The sequence below is a fragment of the Dipodomys spectabilis genome, unplaced genomic scaffold, assembly GCF_019054845.1.
Source record: "Dipodomys spectabilis isolate Male_0828 unplaced genomic scaffold, ASM1905484v1 ptg000175l, whole genome shotgun sequence".
Classification (NCBI taxonomy): domain Eukaryota; kingdom Metazoa; phylum Chordata; class Mammalia; order Rodentia; family Heteromyidae; genus Dipodomys; species Dipodomys spectabilis.
Window position 1 is genome coordinate 7596791 of NW_024870852.1, and position 15780 is coordinate 7612570.

The 15780-nt window shown below is 46.7% G+C and overlaps 1 protein-coding gene across 3 annotated transcripts in view; it reads right to left on the bottom strand.

Moving 5' to 3' along the window:
- Positions 1-4083: 4083 nt before the first annotated feature.
- Positions 4084-15780, bottom strand: part of Ptpra (protein tyrosine phosphatase receptor type A) — a 123030-nt gene continuing 111333 nt past the window's right edge. For all 3 annotated transcript variants that reach the window (XM_042694396.1, XM_042694397.1, XM_042694398.1), the window contains 8 exons: positions 15606-15755; positions 12804-12897; positions 12397-12473; positions 11815-11949; positions 8253-8378; positions 8014-8165; positions 5391-5526; positions 4084-4714 (listed from right to left, as the gene is read on the bottom strand). In XM_042694396.1, coding sequence (XP_042550330.1) covers positions 4640-4714; positions 5391-5526; positions 8014-8165; positions 8253-8378; positions 11815-11949; positions 12397-12473; positions 12804-12897; positions 15606-15755 — 945 coding nt within the window. In that variant the 3' untranslated portion in view covers positions 4084-4639. The remainder of the gene's footprint in view (positions 4715-5390; positions 5527-8013; positions 8166-8252; positions 8379-11814; positions 11950-12396; positions 12474-12803; positions 12898-15605; positions 15756-15780) is intronic.

A 15780-nucleotide genomic window follows, 5' to 3' on the forward strand; every position in this document is an offset into this window, starting at 1 on the left:
GGTAGGGCTGCTCTCAAGGACAGTGGACAGCACTCAAGGACCCTGACATTCCCATTTACAACCTCTTCACCTTCTTCCAAGGATCAGCCTGGCCAACTGGCTCCTCAGAGCACCTTTAATGTTCCCCAGGCTCTTCCCTTTCTGCCACTCTACACTTCATCTCAGGCCTCCAGGCCTCTAAATCCTGAAAGATCATGGCCTGTGCCAGGGGAGGATGCTCTAGAGCATCAGCTTTCTCCCTGCACAAAGGCTTCCCAACTTTGCCAACTAAGGTGGCTTTCCCAATTGATCAGACCCATCTTTTTCCTTCAGGAAGTTCCAGAAATGGAAGGTTGGAGAGGGGAACAGACTTCCAGCCAAGGATGGGAATAGGGCAGCAGTGGAGACATCCGGACCGCTGGTGTTAGGAAACCAGAATGGCAGATGCTGCCCTTTCTCTGAGAACTCCCTCTCATCTATGATTGTTGGGGATGTGGAAAGAACATGGTGAGGAATGGGAAAAGTGTGTCAACCTCTTGCCCCTCTGAGGCCAGGGTGGCAAGCACACAGGGCAGAGGAAGGGGAGCAGAGAAAGGGGGATCTTTCTCTGCTTGGTTTAAGGGTGGCAGGGCTTGGGAGAGAAGAAAGGAGGAATGGAGTTAGACTCAGAAGCCCCAGCCTTAGGGGGAACAGCCTCACTCACCCAGGAGGATAAAGTGACTCCTTCAGGCGCTGCAGGATCCTAGCCAGACAGCTCTAGGATTTATTGATCAGTTGGCTCCACCCCCTGCTCTGGCCTAGACTTCAGTGACGTCTTTAAAGCAGGGGGGTAAGGAGGGAACTTGACCCTCCCGTTCCACAGCATCTACTTCATGAGCAAACACCAAGCTGCTGCTGACTCTAAGGTCCCCACACAGATCCTCACATCCATCCCCTATCTTCGCAATGACCAAAGTCAAAACAAAAATCAAAATGGTAGTAGTCAAAAAGGAAGGCAAATGGTTATGTGTGGTGGCTCATGTTTATAATCCCAACTATTCCAGAAGTGATCTGCAGTATCCTATCTCATCAAAATAGCTGGACATAGAAGTTCACACCTGTAAACTCAGCTGTGTAGGAAATGCAAGTCAGAGGATCAAGGTCTGAGGCCAGTCCTAGGCAATAAACAAGACCCTATCTGAAAAAGAAGAAAAAAGAATAGAGGCATGGTTCAAGTAGATCACTTGCCTAGAAAGCATAAGACCCTGAACACAAAGTTTTACTGACAAGTAAAACTGTCACACCTATAATACATTGGGAACTGAATCCAAGAGAACGATTTTCTGGAATCTAATACTTTTCAATGTTTGAAACACTGTAGCAACTAGTATTGTCTCCTGAGTAGAATACTGCAAAGGATTTAAAAAATTTAGGATCACTCTGATTTGTGCCAAACTTGCCTCAATCCTAATTACCTCCCCCAAGACTAAGCTGCACATGGGTCATGGCTTCTTGTTCTGAATACTCAAGCCTGCCTTCCCTTGGTGGGAATGCTGGTTCAGTTTAACGGAACTTGTGCTTTCCCATTTGCAAATCTGTTTGGCACTTGAATAAAACGCCTTTATTTTAACCTCGTTTATGCTGTCTTGGTTTGCTGAAGTCATAGGACTCCTGCTCCAGGATGGTCCATGGCCTTGTCTCATCTTACCACTTCTGTGGATGCATCCTCAAGCTCCTGACCTTGGGGCCTGCGAAGCCCTCCCTGACACCAAAGAAAATCTGAGGCCTAGAGAGGGGCAGTGAATCCCACTGAAGGGTCTGCCCAGTAGAAAAGTAGGAGTCTAAGACTGGGGAACCAAATTGCTTATAGAGAGGTCTGTGGAAAATTACTTTTCTCAAGGGCTCCCACCACCTATAAAATTGTCCTGTCCTTGAGGTGGGATCATTACCCATGGAGGTGGGCTGTTGGGATAGTACCCACCCAGGGTGGCCTCTCTTCCAAGGGGGCCTATGGGGTGGGGGAGAGGTAGCTGAGAGACCTGCAGTCTCCTTGGGGGTAATTTTGTCCCCTAGGGTTCTAACTGCTCATCTTGTGCTCAACGGAGGCCCAGTCATAGATATGGACGGAACCAGCATGGGCTGCAGGAAAGGGCTCTCAATCTCCTGGCCTGCGTCAGTAGCTTGGCTTCCATCGCCAGCATCAATATCCAGGGGTTGGAGGCTTGTTTACAGGGTTAATAGCCAATCTCCGCATTTGGATTGCCCAGCAAATACAAGGGCAGGGTCAGCCATGGCATTGTGATGGCTAGAGTCATTGGACAAACAGATGCATCAAATCTTGTGACAGTCATGGTAGGGGTGGGATGGGCACTGCTGTGATTTTCCAAATTGAATTATCAGGGATTTGAAATGTCTGTGAGGAAAGTACATTCAATGTCATTGTTTTGGGAAATATACAGACTTTAATAACTGGGTGATTTTAATACAACTTTTTTTGGAGGTAGTGGGAATTGAACTCAAGGTCTTGTGCTTGCTCAGCTAGGTTCTACCACTTGAGCTACATCTCCTTTCTGGCTTTTAATACATTGGCCTTTCTAGTTATTTTTCAAATAGAACCTCATGATTCTGCCTGGACTGTGGTCCTTCTACTTACAATTCCCTCTTGGCTGGAATGACTGGCTTGTGGCACCATGTTCTGCTATTGGTTGAAGGAACCTCTCAAGACTTTTTGCTGGGGTTTCCTTGAACAGTCTTCCCAATCTTTACCTTCTTTTTTTAATGTTGGTCGTGGGACTTCAACTCTGGGCTTGGGCACTATCCCTTAGCTCTTCAGCTCAAGGCGAGCTCTCCACCGCTTGAGTCACAGCACCACTTCTGGTTTTCTAGTGGTTTATTGAGATAAGAGTCTCATGGACTTTTCTGCCTGGGCTGGCTTGGAACTGTGATCCTCAGATCTCAGCCTCTTGAGTAGCTAGGATTACAGGTGTGAGCCACGGACGCCCAGCTTCCAATCTTTACCCTTTTTTTTTTTTTTGTCAGTTGTGGGGTTTGAACTCTGGGCCTGAGCGCTGTCCCTCAGCTCTTCAGCTCAAGGCGAGCACACCACCACTTGAGCTACAGCGCCACTTCTGGTTTTCTGGTGATTTATTGGAGATAAGAGTTTCACGGCCTTTCCTGCCCGGGCTGGCTTTGAACCGTGATCCTCAGATCTCAGCCTCCTGAGTAGCTAGGATTACAGGCTCGTGAGCTACTGGCACCCAGCAAAATCTCTTTTTTTTTGGGTCAGTTGTGGGGGCTGAACTCTGGGCCTGGGTGCTGTCCCTCAGCTCTGCAGCTCAAGGCTAGTACCCCACCACTTGAGCCACAGTGCCCAGTTCCAGCTTTTTTATGTGGTGCTGAGAAATTGAATCCAGGGCCTCATGCATGGTAGGCAAGCACTCTACCACTGAGCCAACTTTACCTTCTTAGGAGCCAGAATTACAGGTGTGTGCCATCAGCTCCTAGGTAACTAGGTAATTTTTAGGAAAACATTTGCTTTATTATTTAGTGAAAACAACTCTAGTTGAGCCTCTGGCTGTGTTCTGCTTTGGGATGACAGAATGCTTCAGTTAATGTCCCTGACACTTATTTAGAAAGAACAGGGCTTTGTTTTGTACTGCCCTCTTGCCCTCTGGAGAAATCCAAACCAGAATAACTTGTTTCCCAGGGAAAGTTCTGGTTCCTTTCTTTGAGAAACATATTTAGCTTTTCAGGGAGGTCTGATGTCCCTCCCACGCTGATTCTGGAATTTACCTTCATGTCCCTCTTAGCAAAACATGAAATGACAATCCAGATGGCTTTGGAGCAAAGTACCAGGGACTGGACAGGTCAGACTAGCTCCTGCTCCATGACTAAGCTTCTCTCTCCCCTGGGCCCCTGCCCTCAGAGAAACCCCAAGAGACCAAAGCTCACTGGGATCACTGGAACAAAGACAGGGTGGGAAAGAAGGCAGAGTTCCAGGTACTGTTCAGAGCTGAGAGCTGGAACAGAAGCAACTGACAGCAGCACAGCAGGGACAAGAGGGGCCTAGCGTCCCAGCCATAACTTCTGGCTGCTCCACCCCAGACAAAGGGAGAGACATTTCCGCAGGGAGTCAAAGCTTTTATTACCTGATAATCCCTAGTGTGGTGCCAGAGATACCGCTCTGGTCCCATTACTCCCCACAGGGGGCTGCTGGGATGTAGGAGATGGCAGGAGTGGGCTGGAGAGAGGAGGGGTAATTTACAGTGAAGGAGAGGACACAGGTTTTCATTGGGGCACCGGGACGACCATTTCCTCAAGAGCTCTGAGAACTTTGTGCTTGTTTTCTTAGTTGGTGCCGAGCTACCTGGAATGGGTTTTGTGTTTATTTTCTTTAGGAACAGATGTTTTAATGCAGAGTAATAAACCAGCCCAATTTCCAGGCTGAGGATTTCACGATATCAATCCAAACATCACACTATTTAATTCCCCAATAAAACATTGGAAAAAGGACTATCAGTGCTAACACATTTACATATAAAATCTCCACCTAATAGGTAATAGAAGCCTATGTACCAATTTCTAAAACAGTTATAAGATATATACACAATTTTGGGTATATTAACAAAACAGAATATTACAAAATATTAAAGGCAATTCTGTCCGTGAGCCTCATCTCCTGTTACTTGAAGTTGGCATAGTCTGAGAATGCATCAATGTACTCCTGCACCACCTTGTAGCAGAACTCATACTGTTCCTGGAGAGTAGAGGAGGGGAAGAAAGCCAAGGTTACCAAAGAGAATATGGAACTGTAGTTCCTAACTGGCTTGTGTTTTAAAAATGGAAAACTGAAGGACGTACACCTGCAGCTGACCCGTTAGCCAGAGTTTTGGAAGCTCTGCCTTCTGGGCTGACTGCAGAGCTGGGCACAGTGATGAGGTCGGTGGTAGGCCCTACAGGGTCAGACATGAGTGTGCTGGGCTGATGATGTGCCCTGGCTCTCAAAGTGGCATCTCCTCTAGAACTCCTCAGAATCACCTTTCATTTTCCCCTCAAACATTTCTAGCTCCACAGGACTCGCGAAAACTTTTATGGATGGCCAGACTATCAAAAGTCAGATCTCGTGATGGGGAGCCCAGAGCAAAGGCAAAGATACATACTCTTGTGTCCTGTTCTCTCCGCCCCTCCTTGAAATGAGGGAAAGCATAGGCAAGCCCTGTGGGGCACCCAGGGACCCCTTCTAGCCTCCCATACACCTCTCTCAGGACAGAGGCTATGCTCCAACTGTGATCCTGCCTCTCTCAAGGCACTTCTTGCCTCTTGGGGCACTTTGGGGAATAGTGGGCCCGTGGCTAGTCTGTTGGGTGGCCTCTGAAGGGCTCCTCACTGAGAGGGAAGGGTTGCAGCTGGTGTAGTGGCATGGACTGGCATACCAGTGTCTGGACCATGTGTGGCCTTTGCAGTCGCAGGCTCTTGACAGTCTGGAAGACATCCAGAATCCCCTCTGCTTTCACACGCTCCAGGACTGTGCTCAGAGCACAGAAGGTCCCCGTCCGTCCTGCCCCGGCGCTGAAACAGACAGATGTACTTACCAGCCCTCTGTGCTGAGGGATGAATGCAGTGAGAAGCACAGGAAGGCTGACTAGTGCTAGGAAGGTGAGTGATCTCTGAAACTACTAGGGAAGAGGGCAGGTGGGGCAAGCGCCCATGCTCATCTCTGCCTTCTAGCCTAGAGGGGCCCTGTGACAGCATGGTTTTGGGGTGGCATGTACCCCTGCTGCCTTTTCCTGTGCCTGCTTCGTATTTACCTATGGGATTGTGCTGACAACCTTCCTCCCGTCCCATCAGCACTATCGACCGACAAAGCTCGGAGCTGCTCACTGCTGGCCCAGGTTAGAATTCAAGTCCTTTCTTCCCTTTCCCTTATAAACATTTCTTCACTGGTGTGTGTCGCAGCTCCTTTTCCATGTGTTTCTTCTTTTTTAAATAATTTTTTATTGAGATTAAGTGATTACATAAATTTCACAGATTTCACAGTATTGTAGGACAGTGATACTTAGTTAAGTCACATACACATTTTAACCTTCACAAGGCAAACTGTCATCTTCTTTTTAAGTCTGGGTAAACCAAACCCTGGCTTTGACACTATCTACCCCATCCAATGTCACAGGTTGATTTTCTCACCAGAGAGGCAATGTCTGCTCTTTGGCAGGGTAAGGCTTAGCAGACTCCCGGACAAGAAGATGTACAGTAAGGGGAGAAGGAGGAGTGGAGTCCCAAGCAGGGTGCTTGGGGAAGGCTTGCTGAAAGAGTGCCATGTGAGTGCAGATGTGGACAAGGTAGGGATGAAGCACCATAGCTGCCTTGGAACAAGCCTCTTGGGCCAACGGTGGTGAGGTAATGTGGTTATATATGATGTAAGAGGGATAGGTGGGGTGGGGTCAGAGCCCCAGGAGAATACCAGCCCAGAATGTACCCTGCTGCCTGGTCCAATAGGGAACCCTCAGATCACACTGGGATCTATGTACAAAAGTGGTGTGGTTTGACTTACATTGAAAAAGCTCTCAAGGCTGCTGTATTGAGGACATGGAGAGGATAGGTGGAGGGAGAATAGTAAAGAAGACCAGATTTTGAGATGACATCATGTGCAATGGGTTAGATGTGATGTGAGAAAGGGAAAACAGGCCAGTTCCAAGGCTTCTCATGGGAGTTAAGTAGCAATGAAAATATATCTGTTACTTATTGATTTAGGGAAGGCTTGAGAAGAAATAGTAGTTCTGATTAGAACCTTAAGTATCAGACATAGCATGAGAATGCTGAGTATGGGAAACCTAAGTTTGGATTTTGGGGTGGGGAGGCTGAATGATGATGAAGACTTGGAAATTGGTATAAAAGCCCAGGGGACTTGGTGAATAACATAAGGGAATGGTCTGTTGACCTGAAGTTCAAGGAGGGGGTCTTGGTCACAGGAAGAATGGGAACAGCATAGGATACAGAGAAGAAATAGCTCATGAGGCTGAAAACTAGAAAAGCCACACTAGAGCTCCAGGGAGATGAGTGACTGACGGTGCAGTGCCAATGAAAGGTCAACTATAACAAGGCTGGAGTGATCACTGGCTTCCGCAACCTGGAGGCCATGAGTAGTCCTGATGGGGCATGCGTGCGTGCATGTGTGTGCGTGCGTGCGTGTGTGTGTGTGTGTGTGTGTGTGTGTGTGTGTGTGTTGGAATAGACTTGAGAGAGGATGAAAGAAGAGGAACTGGAAAATCAGAATGCACAATCTTTAGATAACCTCAACTATTACTATTAAGGAAAACTCAGGGCATAGTTGTTTTTGTTTGGTGGGGGTAGAGGGAAGGGTTGGATGTACTGGAGTCTGAACTCTACTATTTCAGTTACAACTCCAGCCTCTTTTTTTGTTCAATAATGTAATCTCAAATAAAATTCACATTCACCCAAACAAAACTGGCCTTCTCCCCCAAACAAAACTTACTGTCCATTGTTGGTCACATCATCTGTGACCAGTAACTCTGGCTCATACCTGGAGAATTCTTAAGTTTTCTTCATTTTTACTTTATGCTCTTAGTTTTGTTCACTTTTCCTCAAACCATTTAAAAAATACTTGCTCTTTCCCCTTTCTCCAGGCTTAAGAAGACCATGCCCCGACCCTGTACTACCCATGGGTCTCTCAGATGTTGGTTTCCCTTGATTCTCTCCATTGCTGACACACACTTCCCTGCCCATTTTTCCTCTTGGTATTAGGGATTGAATCCAGGGCCTCCTAGCAAGCACTCTACTGCCTGAGCTAACAGCCTAACTTTGGTTAGGCTGGCCTCTAATTCCTGTTTCTCCTACCCCTTTGCCTCCTAAGCTGAGATTATAGGTGTGTACCATTAGGCTGACTTCCAGTCCACTATCTTAGACCACATTCAAACTCTCAGATCTCTGATCACATCTCACAATGTGAGGCTTCCTTAGGTTGACACTCACTCATTAATGCTCCTTCTGCCTGCCTTTCCTTGTTTTCCCTCTGCCCCCACCTGAGGCGAGCAGTACCTGCAGTGCACGGTGATGGGATGGTTTCCCGACTGTTGCTGCTGCTTCTGCACGGCTGCGATGATGCTGATCATGCCCTTCCCATCACTGGGGATGCCCACTTCAGGCCAGCCATGAAAGTGGAACTGTCGGATCTGCCGGCTCTTGTTCTCCTTTGGAGGAAAAGGAATCATCAGATCAGGGAAGAGGGACAGCTCTGATTTCCCTGCAGGAGGATTCCCACTTACCACTAATCTTACCCTGGTGTTGGTGACCAGGAGGTCCCGGACAGTGTAGCTCTCACATTCTTCCTCCTTCTTCAGCTCCACTGTGATGTCTCCGTAGGACACCAGGCCATCAGATGGCCAGTACTGGGCACACTTCTCCTGGAGGGATGAATGGGAGAAGTGAGGGACTACAACACTGTATGTGGCAGAGCAGCACTGTTTACAGGCCTCCTAGTCCCTCTCAGCACAGTTACCTCTTCTGACACACTGAATCCTCAAGGCACTGAAAACTTGGTGGATTACCATATCACTGCACATTATTCTAATTAACTTCCAACTTGAATTAATTGGAGATATCAGAAATAGAAAAGTGAACATATTTGTTCCAACTTCTGTCTCCCTACTCTCCTAAGGGGTGTTTCCATACCCTGAACCTAATTACATATCAATCTCCTGCTTCAGAAACCCTAAGCCCATTTACACTCCCACTGAGCCAGGGTGCTTGAAGACAGCCTTATCCTCCTCATCTTGATCCCTTCAATCTGCAAGGGTACCTGAGGGTTGTGGGCCCCTGGGTTTCTTGTTAGTGGGCAAGAGATGGCTTACAGTCTAGTCTGTCTTTGCTTGCACCTATCTGAAGTCCCTCTATGGTCCCCTGTAGGGACAGACTATCTATTTATCTGTATTCTCAACACCTTGTTCAATGCCTGGCACATGGTAGGCTCTTTTGTAAGTATCTGGTAAATGAATTTATTCAATGTCTAAAGAACAAGTCAAGGTGTAAGTATTTAGATAAAACAAAATAATTATATAGTCTCTCTCTCTCTCTCTTTTGTCGGTTGTGGGGCTTGAACTCTGAGCCTGGGTGCTGTCCCTCAGCCCTTCAGCTTAAAGCTAGCACTCTATCACTTGAGCCACAGCGTCACTTCCAGCTTTTTCTGTTTATGTGATGCTGAGGAATCGAATCCAGGGCCTCATACATAAAAGGCAAACACATATGTACCACTGAGCCACCTTCCCAGCCCTATATATAGTCTATTTCTTTACAGCATTTTGGGGGAGGATCTGAGATTCTTTACTATAAACAATTAAAAATTTCTCAACTATGTATGTACTTGTGTTGAATGGGAAAAACTTGGAAAAAAATAAGTAGAAAAAGAAAGGTATTTGACTTGAATTCAGAGCCTTGCACTCTAGCTCGGCATTTTTGCTCATGGCTAGCATTCTACCTCTTGGGCCACATCTCTACTTTTACCTTTTTTCTGGTTAATTGGAGGTAAAAGTCTCTCCTGCTCTTTGGTCACACTAAGTTCTCTTCAAGGATGGTAGTCTGATTATCTGCCTAAATAGTTTTGGGTCTGGGCCTTCTCATCCTGTATCTGGGGAAGAGATATAGTGGAGATGCATGTAAGACCCTCGTGTCACCTGCATTTCAGGACTTAGAGAGTGCTACCAGACATGCACCTAGGTCCTGATAACACAGCAGCTCAGTCTCAGCTGGTCTTTACTACTCAGGTGTCTGTTTCCATAACTGCAAAACCGAGGACCTTAACCCAAGCCTCTGACTATATCAGTGTTGCTACTGATGACTGATGACAACCTATGTAGGATATCAGCTGATTAGGTACATTATATATGTCTGGGAAGACTAGTTATAGAATTCAATGAGTGGTTATAATGGGAAAAATATCTTGATATGATAAAATGTCAGGGTTAGCAAAAATGTGCAAAACCTTGTTATTAAACTAAGTAAGTGGCATACACATGGAACGAGGAACAATTAGTAGTTGAAACAACCTATTTAGTGTGTTTAATTTTTATTTTCTTGGGTCTGGTCGTGGGGCCTGAACTCTGGGCCTAGGTGCTATCCCTCAGCTCTTCAGCTCAAGGCTAGCGCTCTACCACTTGAGCCACAGTGCCACTTCCAGCTTTTTTCTGTTTGCTTATGTGGTGCTGAGGAATTGAACCCAGGGCCTCATGCATACAAGGCAAGCGCTCTACCACTGAGCCACCTTCCCAACCCTAGTGTGTTTAATTTTTAATTGATTACAAACTCAGGGAGTCATGAGAAGGTACATGCCTAACTCTTCCTTGTTATGTCCATCTCACCAACCCCTCTATCCTCTTTAGGATAGTCTTTGCACCAGCCCTACCATAGTTCCTCTTGGCTTCTAGCTTGCTAATTTATCATTTGTTCTCCTTATGTTACCAGAGAGATTTAAAAAAAATGCAAGTTAGGTTGGTTAATAACTTTTTTTTTTTTTTTTCCGTTGGCCGTGGGGCTTGAACTCTGGGCCTGGGCGCTGTCCCTCAGCTCTTCAGCTCAAGGCAAACGCTCTACCACTTGAGCTACAGCGCCACTTCTGGTTTTTCTGGTGGTTATTGGAGATAGGAGTCTCACGGTCTCTCCTGCCCGGGCTAGCTTTGAACCTCGATCCTCAGATCTCAGCCTCCTGAGTAGCTAGGATTACAGGCGTGAGCCACCAGCGCCCAGCTCGGTTAATAATTTTTTAAATGACTTAAAAAGTCCCAACTCTTCATGGAAGTTTAGAAAGAATTTTCTCACTAGACTTTGCTACTTTGTCCAGGCTCATCATATTGATTATGATCTCGGTTAGATGATGCTCCAGGCATAACATACCACCCATTTACTGCAGCCACTGCAGGAAGGGAGGGGGTTCCATGTAACAGAAAATGTTCCATAAAGACTGGCTCAGATTAGTGACAGATTTTTTGTGGTCAGTTGTGGGACTTGAACTGTGGGTCTGGGCGCTGTCCCTGAGCTCTTCAGCTCAAGGCCAAGTGCTCTACCACTTGAACCACAGCCACTTCTGGTTTTCTGGTGGTTAATTGGAGATAAGAATCTCATGGGCTTTCCTGCCTGGGCTGGCTTTGAACCTCGATTTCAGATCTCAGCCTCCTTAGTAGCTAGGATTACAGGTGTGAGCCACCGGTGCCTGGCAGTGACGTATTTGTTTATGCTGAGTGGAGTTGAGAGATTTGAGGTCTCTTTATAGTTTGAAACCCCAGATGATACCACTCGTTAGTAAATTTGAGGGCTTTCTTTAAAGAATTTTCTTAAGCTGTGTAGCACAGTTGGACATGCTTCATCATGCTCCACTTGTTTCATCTCTTTCAAATAACCTGCTCAGCCAACAAAAATATACACGTCGCAGGCTTGATACTGAAGTTGCACATTTCTTGCTTTTGTTATTTCTAGATTCTACTATTTTGTTTGTGCAGCCAGCAGAGAAATGGCCTCATCTTAGGGACACTCAGCCCATTCCACTCCAGAACCCTGATGTGGCTGTGTACCTTGCCTCTCATCTTGTGGGCTGCAAAGTGGGTAGAGAGGATATGTGCAAAGAAAGAAGTCTAGAGGTAGGAGAAACTGAAAGGGTAGGCTCTGTCTGGAATTGAGTAGGAGCTCAGGTTACTCTTAGCTGTCTACTCCTGGGAGAAGCTGATGACTTCTCAGGCACTAACTGGTTGGATAATAGACCAGCATAGTGTAAATCAAAAGAAAAGATCTAGTTCTCCTCCTTCTCCTTTTCATTCTTTCTCTAGAAGCTCAAAAAGCTCTGTCTGAACTCACCTGGCCTCTCTCTTCCAGTTCTGTTAACATCACGATGGAACAGGACTTCCACTCCCAGATCATTCGCCAGAAGTCCTCAATTGTGTGTAGAAGAGGGCCCTGGCTGGCAATGTAGGAGTCCTTCTGCCGGTAGCCCTATACAGGCCAAATCAATCACAGAGGTAAGGTGGTTTAATCAGGAGAGTGAGTGGAAAAGATGGGCCTACTAAGAGGCAGTGAGACAGGGCCCTAGGAATATATGGGGGCTCCTTGGAAGTACGATATCCCAGGTAGAGTTCCCCTTTGGTCAAGGATCAAACCTTGGGGAAGGGAAGCAGTTGCTAGAGTTAGGATGAGAAGAGTAGGAATGGGAAAGATCAGGTTTTTCATCTTTCTTGGCTGTGGCTGTTTTGAGCTTCTCCTCTAGGAATCACACAGGTATACACCCTGTTTCCTCTACCTTCTCCTCTTTGGGCCTGGACAGGCCTAGTGCTCAGGGTAGGTGGGCAGGTATAAATTCAGTAAATGTTGCCTGATCTCAAAGATGATCCTTGCAAGATGGTATATGAGGCACTGCAAGCCCTAGGGAATCCCATCACTTACATCAATGAAGGATGCATTCACGTAGTCTGTGTTTTCCTCGCCCCGCTTAACTGGAATGATCACTCTGTTGAATTCATCTGGAAGAACAATGGCTTACCACTCACCAACATCTCTCTCTCCTTCCCTCTCTGTCTCTTCCCCCCTCCCCCCAACCTTTTTCTTTCTTCTGCTTTCTGCTTTTACTTAAACCCTAGGGAGATATAATCCTGGCTATGCAAGGACATGCCAGCCAAGAGGACAGAAAGTCTTTGGCTTTTATGGTTTTTTATTTACAAAAGCCACTAAAAAGCAAGAGTCTCAAGAGGCAATACTATGATTCTAAATCAACTATTAAATAGTATCTGGAAAGTAGAATGGGTGAAGGGAATTGATGGGTGGGACAATAAGGCTCAGGAGAGGGCTCTTACATGGAATGATCTGTAAAACACGGTTTTTCTTCATATTGGCTGGAAGGTTTCCAGTACGCATCTTGTCATTCTGGATTTTGATTGATGTTAACTTCTGAATGAGGAAGGGGAGGGGAGACATTGCTGATCCCAGGAACATCCTGAGAGGACCATGTTCGACAACACTTCTAAGCTACCTCATGCTGCTCTTCTTTGCCTAGCCCTGACTTCCATTTCTACATATTGTCAGAATACTGTTTCTTCTGTCTTTAAGCTTAGTAAAGGCCGGGTGCCTGTGGCTCACGCCTGTAATCCTAGTCACTCAGGAGGCTGAGATCTGAGGATCGTGGTTCAAAGCCAGCCCGGGAAGGAAAGTCCGTGAAATTTTTATCTCCAATAAACCACCAGAAAACCCAAAATGGTGTTGTAGCTCAAGTGGTAAAGTGCTAGCCTTTAGCTGAAGAGCTGAGGGACAGCGCTAGGGCCCAGAGTTCAAGCCCCACGACTGACAAAAAATAAATATTAAAAAAAAAAAAAAAGCTCAGTAAAAAGTCAAGAGAATTTTGGGAAAATACTGCCTTTCAGGTTTCTGTGGACCCTCTGGAACTCTTCAGGCCTTGAGTTTTATGACCCTGTGGCAAGGATCTCAGTACAAAAGAGGAGCTATGAGGGGCTGGGAAGGTGGCTCAGTGTCACATAAGCAAAAAGAAAAAAGCTGGAAGTGGCGCTGTGGCTCAAGTGGTAGAGTGCTAGCCTTGAGCTGAAGAGCTGAGGGACAGCGCCCAGGCCCAGAGTTCAAGCCCCACGACTGGACCACCCCCCCCCCCCCAAAAAAAAAAAAAAAAAAAGAGGAGCTATGAGGCAGGAGCTGGTGGCTCCTATCTGCAATCCTAGCTACTCAGAAGGCTGAAATCTGAGGATTGGGGTTCAAAGTAAGCTCAGGCAGGAGAGTCCATGAGATTCCTTTTTTTTTTTTTTTTGGTTGGTCATGGGGCTTGAACTCTGGGCTTGGGCGCTGTCCCTGCGCTCTTCAGCACAAGGTGAGCGCTCTACTGCTTGAGCCACAGCGCCACTTCTTTCCATGAGATTCTCATCTCCAATTAACCATGAAAGGCTAGAAGTAGAACAGTGGCTCATGTGGTAGAGCATTAGCCTTGAGCACAAAAGCTCAGGGACAGCACCCAGACCTAGGCTTCAAGCCCCAGGACTGGGAGAAAAAAAAAAAAGAAAAGAAAAAAAGAAGAGCTGTGCCCACCTTTTTCTTTTTTTTTTTGGCGGTGGGGGGGGGGGGGTGGGGGGGGGGCCAGTCCTGGGGCTTAAACTCAGGGCCTAGGCATTGTCCCTGAGCTTCTTTTGCTCAAGGCTAGCACTCTACCACTTGAGCAGCAGTACCACTTCTGGCTTTTTCTGTTCATGTGGTACTAAGGAATTGAACTCAGGGCTTCATGCATGCTAGGCAAGCATACTACCACTAAGCTTCATTCCCATCTCAAGGACTGTGCCCATCTACCATTCATTTTATTGTTCTACTGATGACAGAGATGGTCTTACACTTTTTAGAAAAAAACATTCAAATTCCTGACTCTGAGGTTACTTCTTCTTTTTTTCCCCTGCTGGTCCTGGGGTTTGAACTCGGCCTGGGTGCTGTACCTCAGCCTCTTTGTGCTCAAGGGTAGTGGCTCTACCACTTGAGCCACAGTGCTACTTCTGTTTTTTTTTCCTTGAGTAGTTTATTGGAGATAAGAGTCATGGATTTTCTTGCCCCAACTAGCTTTGAACCACAATCCTCAGATCTCAACCTCCTGAGTAGCTAGGATTATGGTGAGTCACCAGTGCTTGGCTGAGGTTACTGCTTCTTTTTGTTGTTTTTGTTGGTTGTGGGGCTGGGTACTGTCCCTCAGCTCTTCAGCACAAGGCTAGTATTCTACCACTTGAGCCACAGCGCCACTTCTGGTTTTCTAGTGGCTTATTGGAGATGAGTCTCACAGATGTTCTTGCCCAGGCTGGCTCTGAAACCACGATCCTCAGATCTCAGCATTCTGAGTAGCTAGGATTACAGGTGTGAGCCACCAGAGATGACTCTGAGGTTACTTCTTTTTTTGTTGTTGTTGTCGGTCTGGGGCTTGAACTCTGGGCCTAAGGGCTGTCCCTCAGCTCTTCAGCTCAAGGCTAGCACTCTACCACTTGAGCTACAACTCCACTTTGGTTTTCTGGTGGTTTACTGGAGATAAAGAGTTTCACAGCCTTTCCTGCCTGGGCTGGCTTTGAACCGAGATCGTCATATCTCAGCCTCCTGAGTAGCTAGGATTACAGGCATGAGCCACCAGCAACTCGGCTCTGAGGTTACTTCTTTTTTTTTTTGGTCCCATCGTGGGGCCTGAACTCTGGGCCTGGGCGCTGTCCCTCAGCTCTTCAGCTCAAGGCTAGCGCTCTACCACTTGAGCCACAGGGCCACTTCTGGCTTTTTTCTTTTTGCTTATGTGGTACTGAGGAATCGAACCCAGGGCCTCATGCATACAAGGCAAGCGCTCTACCACTGAGCCACCTTCCCAGCCCTGAGGTTACTTCTTAATGCTTGCTTTTCAAGGTAACCCATACATCAGCAGTGTTGGCCCGCTGAATCAGAACTTGAATGTGTATATAATCACAATGTAAGAAGGACTGCTTTAACCAGATGGTTCTCATCACCCCCAACTACACTCCCTTGCTTCTGGGAGCACTTCTTATGGATGGGAGCATGACATAGGTTTATTACTTCATTAGCCTTGCATTTTGCCCAATCCACATTCTACAGATTGAAGAGGTTGTCAAGCTCCAACTCACCTTAAACTCCTCTTCTAATCCATTGTTGCTGGTCCCAGGGATTTTGTTGTAAATTTTCTGCAGGTGGGTTTCTAGAGAGGTCACTTCCAGTTCTGTATCCCCATAGAGATAATGCTCTAGTAGGGCTTGGTATATGAAAACATATTGCATCTGAAACATGGATGAGATGAAGTTC